The sequence below is a fragment of the Enhydra lutris genome, unplaced genomic scaffold, assembly GCF_002288905.1.
Source record: "Enhydra lutris kenyoni isolate GAN:26980312 unplaced genomic scaffold, ASM228890v2 scaffoldscaffold33, whole genome shotgun sequence".
In the NCBI taxonomy this organism is placed as follows: domain Eukaryota; kingdom Metazoa; phylum Chordata; class Mammalia; order Carnivora; family Mustelidae; genus Enhydra; species Enhydra lutris.
In genome coordinates this window covers 3587945-3599360 of record NW_019154117.1, presented here as the reverse complement: position 1 = coordinate 3599360, position 11416 = coordinate 3587945, and the positions used below count along the sequence as shown (strand labels likewise).

The following is an 11416-nucleotide window of genomic DNA, read 5'->3' as shown; positions in this document are numbered from 1 at the left end:
ATTGCATGTCTGGTCAGCTAATCTATGACAAAGGTGCCAAGTATACACAATGGGGAAAGGATAGTCTTTTCAGCAAATGGTTCTGGGCAACCTGGATGTCTGCATGCAGAAGAATGAAATTGGACCCTCATCTTCCACCACTTATAGAAATCAGCTCAAAATGGATTAAAGACCTGATATCATAAAACTCATGGAAGAAAACAGGAAAAAACTCATTGACAATGACTATGACACTAGAAACACAAGCAACAAGAGCAAAAATTATAACTGGGAGTACATCAAACTAAAAAGCTTTTGCCCAGCAAAAGAAATTAAATGAGAAGGCATCCTACAGAATGAGAAAATATCTGCAAACCACGTATCTGGTAAGGGGCTAATATCTAAAATATGTAAGGAACTCAACTCAAAAGCAAAAACAAAAGATGCCTCAAATAATCCAGTTTAAAATCGGTAAAGAATCTGAATAGGTACACTTCCAAGGAAGTCATGCAGATAGCCAACAGATACATGAAAAGGTGGTTAACATCACTAATCATCAGGGAACTGCAAATCAAAACCACAATGAGATATTGCCTCACTCCTGTCAGGATGGCTATTTTCAAAAAGACAATAGATGACAATTGTTGGCAAGGAAGTGAGGGAAAAGGGAGACTTCGTATACTGCTGGTGGGAATACACACTGGTAAAGCCATTATAGAAAACTGTGTGGAGGTTACTCAAAAAATTAAAATTAGAACTGCCATATGATCCTGCAATCCCACTTCTGGATATAGAGCTGAAGAAACGAAGTCACTATTTTGAAGAGATATCTGTACCCCTGTGTTCCTTGCAACATTATTCCCAATAGCCAAGATCTGAAAACAAGCTACGTGTTAACACTTGAATGAATAAAGAAAATATGGCAAATATATAAAGTGGAATACTATTCAGCCATAAAAACAAGGAGATCTTGCCATTTGCGACAACATGAATAAACATGGAAGTCATCAGGCTAAGTGAAATAAGCCAGAAGGAGAAAAACAAATACCATATGATATCTGGGGTGGTGGGGGGAGTTCATCGAGTCAGAGAGGGGAATGGGGGTTGCCAGAGGTGCATATTAAAGAAGCATGTGATCATCTCAGTAGATGGAAGAAAGCATTTCGTAAGATTCAAAGTCTATCAATGCCTCTGAATAAGAAGATAGGTTAAAAGTGAACTAGTTAAATTTGATTAAAAATATCTATTTAAAAAGCAACAGCAAGTATCTAATAGTGGTGTGTTGAATGCTTTCCTTTTGAGATGGAGAGCAACAGATTATCACTTATCACCACTTATTTTCTATACCCTCCTGGAGGTCTTAGTGCAATGTTGTGGGGTAAGAAAGACATCAGGAAAGAAAGAAGGAGAAGCAAGGAGTGAGGGTGAGGAAGAGGAGAAAGGGAAAAAGAAATAGAGAAAGAAAAGCAGCAGGACTGAAGAAGTGTGCCCCATATGGTAAAATCTGAATTTCCACAGATGGGAGCCAGTGTCATCGTCTTTGCTCCTCCAAGTGAGTTCAATCTGCAGTCAAGTTTAAGAGCCAGTTCGCTGTCCACTTTTTGTAAATATTTTTGGAGGTGTTATAGTAATGGCACAGTAGCTTTATTTTTCATCTGAAGAACATTCATTCACCTCACAACAAGGTTTTTTGAAGTAAATTTTGGCTTGAGTTGGTACCAATTTAAGGTAGGTTCCCATAATAGATGCTTAGAGCTGAATGATTATTCTGACTTTTCAATGTAATTCCATATTGGTGTTTCATAAAAGGTGATGTTTCTTTTAACATTATTACTTTTTATTGCATGTCTGGTCAGCTAATCTATGACAAAGGTGCCAAGTATACACAATGGGGAAAGGATAGTCTTTTCAGCAAATGGTTCTAAGCCATTTAGGCTTAAGATAATGATCTTTGATGAAGATGCCCTTGCTATAACATTATTGTTTGGGGCCAAATTATAATTCTTTCTGAAGAATATGTTTGCTAAAACGTTTCCCATTTTGAGGTAGAAATTAATGTGTAGTAATGTTTGTGGTAATAATATATATTTTTTACCTCTGTTTAATGGCCCTTAAATGATTATTTTTAAAAAGCTGTCAAGATTTGAAAGAAATAAATAAATTATCATTATTTGTTGGCAAAGTGACTATATGGCACATAATGTGGAAATTAAAATTTAGAAATTATTAAAATTAAGGGAGTTTAGTGAGGTAGCTAAATGTTATTTTTCTATACCAGCAATAATTAGAAAATTTAGAAAAATTCCATTTGTACTAACAAAATAATACCAAACATCAAATAGAGATGGATCTAAAAAATATAAGTCCTTTATACTCCAAACCTTTAAACATTAAAACTTAAAAAGAAATGAATGAGAAGATACATACCATGTTCATGGATTGGAAGACTCAATATTGTAAGCACATTACTTTTCCTCAAACGGACTTATAGATTCCGTGTGGTCCTAGCTAAAATTATAACAGTATTTTATGGGCATTGACAAGCTGATTATATCATATTTGTGGAAACACAAAGGCCAGGAAAAGGCAAGAGACTCTCTTAGAGGAAGGAAGTGGTTCTATCAAGTGTCAGGACTAATTATGTAAACTCACAGACATGGAAACACTGTGACACTGGAGCAGGAGTACATTGAGCTATGGAGTAAAAGCATCTAGAGCTGTACCCACATCTTGACTGACAAGAGCTCTCTGACTGCAGAGCTGTGAGGACAGGATGGTCTTTGAAACGAAGAGGGAGTTGGGGGCACCTGGGTGGCTCAGTTGGATAAGGTTGTGAGCTCAGGGTCTCGAGATCCAGCCCCAAGGTGGGCTGTGCGCTCAGTGGGAGTCTGCTAGTCTCTCCTCTGCCCCCCACCCTCGCTCATGCACTCTCTCTCCCTCTCTCTCTCTAATAACATCTTTAAAAACAGAGTTGGGACAATGGGCTCTCCACACTGGGAGAATAATCCTTGCTTCTAACCTCTTGCTGTAAAACTCGTTACTAGTGGATTGTGAATCTCAATGTAAAAGTGACACAGGAGAACATCTTCACGAAAAGCGCTGAAGGAGAGACGGGCTAAAAGTTGGTTAAATTTGATTACGTTAAGATTAGTAAGTACTGTTCACTAAAAGACTACTAATTGGGCAAACAGGCAAATTGCAGCATGAGAGAAGATATTTATAGTATGTTCTTATCCAGCACACATGAAGAACTCTAGCCAGTCAAAAGGGAAAGGACAGCTCTATAGAAAAACAGGCAAGGGACATGGACAGGTGTGGTGTAAAAGCATGTGTCCAGATCAGCCCAAGACATGCTCAGTTTAATTTGTTCCCAGGGGACATGCGAATGAAAGGCAGAGATATCACCGTGCGCCTGTCGGGAGGGCTAATGTAACAAACACAAAGATAAATATTGGTGAGAATACAGAGAAAGGGGAGCCCTCCTGTGCTGTTGGCAGGAATGCAAATTGGTGCGGCCACTCTGGAGAATGGAATGGAGGTTCCGCAGAAAGTTAAAAAGAGCTCCCATATGATGCAGTCATCCTGCCAGCTTCATGGCCACAGGACGCGGGAGGCCAGTGGCTCTGGGACACCTGCACCGCCACGTTCCCCGCAGCACTATTCACAATGGCCCAGATATGGAAACAGCCTCAATGTTCCGTGGATGGATGAATGAAACGTGGCAGCTGCTTACAAGGACATCGTATTTATCCTTGAAAAAGAAAATCCTGCCGTTTGGGAACAACATGGATGAGCCTTGGGGATGTTATGTCAAGTGAGATCAGTCAGTCACCAAAAGACGGACACTGCACAGTTCTGCGACGCTGACCAGGGTCCCCGAGAGTTCTGGAATTTGGGAGCAGAGCGGGAGGATGCGGGGGAGGGTGGGGGGCGTTCAAGGGATGAAGTTTCACTTGTGCAGGATGGAGGAGCCTGAGTGTTGTTGAGCTGCGGACACCAGGACCGAACTAACACAAAGTTTTGCCAGGAGGGTCGACCTCGCACGGAGTGTTCCCACCACAGTAAACAACAGCTTCACACTAGGTGTGATCCACTCCCCAGGAGGGCGTGCGGAAGGTGGGGGCACAGAGGCTGCTCGGGGAGGGGCGCGGGCACCGTCCTGCGTGCGGCGGCCCCTCTCACCGAGCAGCCCCGCCCGGGCTGGATGCCCAGCAGAGGTGCCCAGGCACACTCACACGCGTATGTCAGTCGTTCCCAGACCGGCAGCAAGTGGTGCATATCCGCACCTCCGCAGCTCGGGTGTCGCGGGGGCGTCGCGAAGTGAAACTCTGCAGACGCGCCACGGGCCGCATTCCCCGGATGCGAGCGCGGGAGAGAGAAGCCAGGCGGGAAGGCGTGAGCAGGAGCCGTGGACGCCGCGTTCAAACAGGCGGAACTGAGCTCCGGTGTTTAGAGCGGGTGCTTACAGGGCGGTGCCGTGAGGAAAACCAGATGCGGAGTTTTGTGACTTGCACCGGGAGGGGCAGCGGGAGTCCAGGGCACGGGGTCCCGGCGGCGCTCTCCCTTCCCGCTTGATCTTTGTAAGCTTTTCGTTTTTGTTGTGTGCAGTGTCAAGTGAAGTAGGTTCGAGGGACAAGTTGGTCCAGGAAACAGGACATCCGGCGTCCTCCGGGTGTTTCCAGGCCCAGGGGTTCCTGGGCGGGAGGCCGAGGACCCACGTTCTATGGCCTGGTTCCCAGGGCTCCCCCCGGAGGACCCCATCCCGGCCCCTAGCAGGGCGCTGGGGTGGCTGCTTCTGACCTCATCGAAACCTGTCCATGGGAAGTTCATGCTCTGGGGCAGGGGAGAGTGCGGGCCTCACCGCATAGGTATCTTCCTTTTTTAAGTTCATTTGGTGACACTGTGGGGTGGGCCCGTGGAAAGGATCACAGAGCCGTGATTCATGTAGCTCCCCTAGCAGGGGGGCTTGGAGAGGCGGCTTATGCCTGATGGCTGAGGGCTGCAGGGCAAGGCAAGGGGGTGGGCACGCCCGTGGCGCTGAGGGGACAGTGTTGGGGTGGAGGCCTGGAGAGAGAAGCCAGGCTGCAGGACCTCGGAAGGCACCTCCGGCAGGGGCCAGCCCACGCGCGAGGTTGGTGCACTGGACAGGGATGGAAGGCCGGTGTGTGGGGCCTGCAGCTCCTTAGAAGGTCTCTCTCAGGACCACGGGAGGCAGGTACAGAGGCGTTTCTCCTATTTCTTCTAGATCCAGCGCCCTGTAAAGACCAGCTGTCCTTAAAGGAAAAACCCAGCTTCCCAGCCAGTCCGCAGCCTCCGAGCCAAGCAGGCCCCAGGGACACCCCTGGTAGTGCCCCAGCCCCTTTGGTGCCATCCTCCCCTCCTGTGACTGCTCTGCCCCAGGATGCAGCTGCCCCAGCTGCCAGCCCCAAGCCAGAGCCAGTAGTGGGGCCTGCCGTGCAGGCGGGGGGCCCAGGGACCTCTCAGGGGATGGCCAGTGAGCGCGAGACCCCCCAGCCACTGGCAGAGACTCAAGACACCCAGCTTGCTACACAGCCTCTGGGTGCAGGCGGAGGGCCTTCTGCCCCACCTCTGGAGGCCCCCCGTTACCCCCCGGCTTTGGGAGAGCCCACCTCAGCCAAGGAAGCCGCTGCCCAGGGTGAGCCCTTGCGGGCTCTGGCCCCGGCACCCAGCGCCCCCAGTGCCCCCATTGGGACCCCTCAGCCTGCCCTGGGCCAGCCCCTACCCCCACTTCCCCCTGTGGTGGGGGCCATCAGCTTGGCCGCCCCCCAGCTCCCTAGCCCCCCACTGGGGCCCACTGTGCCCCCCCAGCCGCCCTCGGCCTTGGAGTCAGATGGGGAGGGGCCGCCCCCTAGGGTGGGCTTTGTGGACAGTACCATCAAGAGTCTGGACGAGAAGCTTCGAACCCTGCTCTACCAGGAGCACATGCCCACCTCCTCAGCCTCAGCTGGGACCCCCGTGGAGCCGGGGGACCGAGACTTGACCCTGGAGCCCCAGCCTCTGGTGAGTCCTGGTCCCACCAGGGTGGTGGGCTCCCAAGGCACGCAGCTGCCTCTTGTGGCCCTGACTGTCCTGTTCTCTGAGGCAGACTCCGGGTGTGTTGCCAGAGTGGCCCATTTGGGGAACTGGGATGTGTGCGCAGGTTGGGGGACCTGGCTTAGATGGGCTCTGCTCGGGGTGGCCTGGGGGAGGGGTCCAGCTCTCGTGGGTGAGATCCGCCGGTTGGCTGTGGAGGTCAGCAGGCGACACTTCCGACTCTTCCTGTTCCTTCCTGCAGCTAGGCAAGTCAGAACCGGCCCCCGAGCTGGTGGCCGCGCCAGAGCAGGCTGGGTCCTCACCGACGACAGGTAATGAGCCCCGGGTCCCACGTCCGAACCCCAGTGCCCATGAGGTGCCTTCCTTGCTCCGGACCATGCCGCATCTCTATCCCTCACCCCCATAGCGCCTTGGGTGGGGCTCAGACATAGCAGCGGCTGTCGTGAGGTGTTAGTTAAAGCCCCCTGTGTTCTAACAAACCGTGACATGCTCACGCCCCAAGGTGAGAATGTTCTCCATGGAAACAGGTAAAAGCCCAGATGGCTGGGCGTCAGGGTGCGAGCAGCTGCCGGCTCCCGTGCTCTCGACGCGCTCTGGCACGTGTCCCCTAGCCCCGTGCTCCTTGAGAAGGTTACAGGGTGTTGAAGGTCATTTTGGCAGAGCACAGGCTGGGGCCAGGGGCTTCCAGCAGGTCCATGGAAATGGCCAGGCTGGGGCCGTCGAGTTTCTGGATCCGGGCTTCCTCTGAGGGTCCTGGGGTGTCTCTCTGTGGGAACACCTGTGTCTCAGCCCAAGGGCGCTGGTCTGATCTTCCAAGGTGTGGGGTTTCTTCTTGGCCTGGAATTCCTCCAGAGATTAGGAAGACAGGGATCCAGCTGACCTTGTAAGAGGCCTCTGGGTATGCGTCCATAGCAGGCGACGCCCCAGTTCGCAGAGTGAGGGGAGCGGGCTGCTGGATCTGGTCGGACCTCTGGACACTGCATTCTTGGGTGTCACGCTGTAGAGAGAGGGGGACAGCCGGCAGTGGGGTCAGAAGCTGTAGCATGTGCCATTTCCCTGGGAAAGTGAGAGTCAGGTGGTAAAGCAGGAATGTGCTGGACGGTACGAGGAGTGCCTGCTCCATCTTCTGACTTCCTTGCACAAGAAACTCACTCTGAGCCCTTCCCGTAGCATCGGGGACATCACTGTAGCCAGTCCCAAACCCTCTCCCCTGGAGCACCCGGCTGAGGGGGCAACTCTAAGGAAACAGATTCTAGCTTGGAAAAGGTAAACATTGCTGGAGGTCAGAGCTGTCCAGAAAGAGAGGGAGTGTAGTTGACCGTGAACCCCGTGCCTGGAGCTGTGCAAAGACAGGCTGGGTGGTTCCCGCTGCAGGGATGTGAGAACGGGCGTCAGGCACTGTCCGTGGGTGAGTGGTGTGTGACACTTGGGTCTGGCTATCCCCAGGTCTGTGCAGGGACAGCCCCCCAAACCTTGCCAGAGGCTGTCCCCCCACCCCTGCTACAAGCATGTCAGTCTGGCTACGGACTGGCACACAGCCCCTGCCTGCCTGAGGCTTTCCTTTACTGTGTGCGGGTCTCCGCACAGGCCAGTCCCCCCAGCACAGCAGCTCCTTCTGCCCGTCACTCAGCAGCCCTGGGAAAGGTGGTCAGAAATCCCACACCGTGTCTACCCCGTAAATGGGGAGACAGCCTCAGAGGACACGGTCCTTCCCCAGACACTGGCGCTCTTGACGCGGGGCCTTTCGTCATCGGAGATGTAGAGATAACCTGTGACACAGGCCCACGCTGTCAGGGGTTAGAAGGGACAGGTGGGACAAGTGATGGTCAGCAGGGGTGTAGAGGGCGTGGCTGTACCCAAGGTTCTCGAGCAGGTGCCTCCGGGGACCCAAGTGGTGTTAGGCTGAACCCTCCTTTCCCGGAGTTATTGGAGGTCTCCTAAGAAGAAACACTGGTAGGACATCCTGGAATGTTCTGAGTTCTCCCAGTTGCCGAGCACACACACTGTAGGCCCCCTTCCTCTCACTGATCTGGTTCAGCTTGAGGGTGCCTGCTCCTGTCCTTGCCCTCTACACCAGCCTGAGTAATGACTTTGACATTCCTACAGCAGAATCTTCTTTGAGCCAAGTGACAGCCTCAGGCTTGCCCACAGCACCAGGTGCCCCCCAGGTAAGGAGTGTTCTCTGAGGCGCCCGCTGGTCGGTGGGGTTTCCGCCCTGCTGCTGTGTGCTGAGAACCTGCCCTTTCCACGCATTCTCAAGGATGTCCCTGCTTCTGCCTTCTCTGCACATCGGGAGCCCACAGACCGCAGCAGTGGGGTCCCCGGGGAATCCTCAGCTCAGCCCACAACAAGCTGCCTGGGGACACTGACGGAACACAGCCAGGCCAGCCACCTCCAGATGCAGGGCGCTGTGGCCTCAGAGTCCCCCCAGAAGCATCTGGGACAGCAGGACGGCAGCTCACCAGCCAAAACTGTGGGCCGGTTCTCGGTGGTCAGCACGCAGGACGAGTGGACCCTGGGCTCCCCCCACAGCCTGCGGTACTCAGCGCCCCCGGATGTGTACCTGGAGGAGGCCCCCCACAGCCCCGACGTGAAGCTGGCTGTGCGGCGGGCGCAGACGGCCTCATCCATCGAGGTCGGTGCGGGCGAGCCGGTGTCCAGCGACTCTGGGGACGAGTGTCCGCACAGGAGGCCCCCCATGCAGAAGCATGCCTCCCTGCCCAGCAGTGGTGGTGGTGGTGTGGCCAGCGACTTGGTGAAGAAGGCCACCGCCTTCCTGCACAGGTCCTCACGGGCTGGCTCCCCAGGTCCGGAGACGCCCAGCAGGGTGGGTGTGAAGGTGCCCACCATCAGTGTGACCTCCTTCCACTCCCAGTCGTCCTACATCAGCAGCGACAATGACTCGGAGATTGAGGATGCGGACATCAGGAAGGAGCTGCAGAGTCTTCGGGAGAAGTAGGTCCTGAGATGAAGGCACCAGGGGCGGCTCAGGGAAGAATTGTCCACAGCTGAAGCTGGGGGTCCCACTGTGTCCACCTGGGGCTGCCTGTGCTGGGGACAGGGCAGAGGCAGCAGCCCTGCAGCAGGTTGATCTGTTCCCTGGTCTTCTTTGGTGACCCTCACTGGGCTGGCACTTTCCCCTAGCAAGTGTGACTTGCCCCACTGTGTTGGAGACATTGCACAGAAGTGCCATTATTCCTTTTGCCCGCCACCACCCATGCCCAGTCCCGCCTCACCCTCCCCTCCTCCCACCTACCCCGGCCCTGCCTCCCCTGCCCCCTCTCAGCCTCGCACCCCCCGCCAACTTCACCTCCCCTCTCCCCATCCACACCAGCCCCAGGGCCCTGCCCTCCCTCCCACCTGCCCCAGCCCCTATGTCAGGGGCTTGTAGCCCCTCCTCCTGGTGCCCTGTGCAGCCCAGAGCTGAGCACTGGCCCGGGGCAGCCACTGGACTCGGAGGCAGTCAGGGAGGTGCTCGGTCCGAGGATAGATGTCCTTGCGGGGCTCATCTGTATGCTCTCACTCTGGGGTGGTGGTCGCTCTGGGAGCCTGTGGCCCATAGGAACAAGGGGGAGCCAAGAGGGGAGCTGTGGAAGGGCTGGAGGAGGGTCTGGGGGAAGCTGCTGTGGGTTCTGAGGAGGCAGGGCCTGGAGGTGGGGGCAGGGTGAGTTCCAGAGTTGCATCAAAGGGAGGGTTTTGGGGTGTGAGGAAGGGGGATATTAAGTGAGAAGTCTAGGCTCTTGCCTGGTAGAGGGGCCATGGATCCCAGTGGAAAAGGGAAACCATTTAGGACGGGGACAAGAAGCTGATGGCACCTGACAGAAGGAGCCTTGCCTGCACCATGGGCGACACTGGTGCCGGGCCACGGGCGGGGGGGGGGGGCACTTGTGGCTCTTAGAGCCCAGGAGGCCTGCACTTTGAGATGCCTGCCGCAGCTCAGGACAGGAGCCTCAGAGTAGGGGTCTCCCCTAGGTCCTTCTGAGTCAGATGCTCCAGGTAACCTTTCCTCTTCCTCCCCCTTGGCAATTTTACTTCAAAATATCACCCCATCAGAAGCTGATCTGATGCAACAGGCAGTTCGCTGCTTGGAATAATTTTCCTCAAGTCTTGTAGGCATTGGAGATAAAAGAGGTGAAACCAGAATTTGCTTTGTGGTCCAGCCACGAGCAACCCGTTTCCCAACCGTGCCCCGAGAAGATGGGCCACGGGTGTGGCTGAGGGGCTGAGCCTCCTGGCCAGGGCAGTCACGTCTGAGGGGCTGGCATCACCCAGGGCTTTTAGGTGGGCACTCGAGCACAGTGGCTGTGAGATGGGCCAGCGGGTCCCCAAAGGAAGGTCCTTCTCTGGCTTCTAGAAACTTCCCTCGCCCACAGTCAGTAATTGCACCGGGGTCTTCATGGCCGCTTCGCACCCGTGTATCCCGGGGTGGTGCTGTCTGTGCCGGGAGCCCCCCCGGGCAGGTAGCACCAGGAACCCCAGGTCCCTGGCTGGTGACTGCTCATGTGGGCATCCCCTCGTCTGCCATGCCCTGTGTCACTGCCATGCCAAGTGTCAGAGGAAGTGACACTTCTTTGCTGGAAGGACTGAGGCAGCCTCCCAGTTCTGGCAGTTTTTCTCTTCCCCGGGGGTTTAGGTATAGGGTGTGCGTCGTGAGCACAGACGTGAGCTTGTTCGTACCCCACTCCCCAACCACTGAAAGTGGCAGCAGCATGAGAACTTGAATCTCCTGAGGCTCTTCCTCGTGCCCTTCCGTGTTGCCGGGTGTGTGCGTGCAGAAGAACCCCCCCAGTGGGGCCCTCTTGGTTCCAATGAAGGCTGAGAGTCTTCAAAGCACCTGCCGCCGCCGAGCGGGCCCTGTGGCTGCGCCCCCCCACCCCTCACGCCCTTCCCGCCTGCCGACGGCTCTCGCGGACACCCTCAGAGATGTAAGCGACCAGGATGCCCACCGCCCGCCCTCCCCTCCTGCAGGCACCTGAAGGAGATCTCGGAGCTGCAGAGCCAGCAGAAGCAGGAGATCGAGGCCCTGTACCGCCGCCTGGGCAAGCCGCTGCCCCCCAACCTGGGCCTGTTCCACACAGCGCCCCCGGCCGGCCGCAGGAGGAAGAGCAAGAGCAAGCTGAAGGCGGGGAAGCTGCTCAACCCGCTGGTGCAGCAGCTCAAGGTCGTGGCCTCCAGCACAGGTCGGTGCCCTCCTGGCCGCCAGCAGGCCTGGCCGGACCAGAGCCCGGCGGGTGGGAGGCGGGCACCCAGCCCCGGGAGAGCGCTGCTTGGCTCCCCTTTCATGGGAGCAGGGAAGCCTTGGCAGGCGTGCAGGTGAGGCGGCCCCTGGGAGTAGGCAGGCCTGCTTGGAGCTCTCAGCCGCCTCTGGGCAGCCCGGCTCAGG

General features: G+C 55.1%; 1 protein-coding gene across 1 annotated transcript in view; it reads left to right on the top strand.

Moving 5' to 3' along the window:
- The window catches only part of LOC111153512 (WNK lysine deficient protein kinase 2), a 161801-nt gene that overhangs the window by 77820 nt on the left and 72565 nt on the right, over nt 1–11416 (top strand). Inside the window, exons 21-25 of the mRNA XM_022512572.1 lie at nt 5225–6000; nt 6275–6344; nt 8140–8201; nt 8294–8988; nt 11002–11213. Coding sequence (XP_022368280.1) covers nt 5225–6000; nt 6275–6344; nt 8140–8201; nt 8294–8988; nt 11002–11213 — 1815 coding nt within the window. The remainder of the gene's footprint in view (nt 1–5224; nt 6001–6274; nt 6345–8139; nt 8202–8293; nt 8989–11001; nt 11214–11416) is intronic.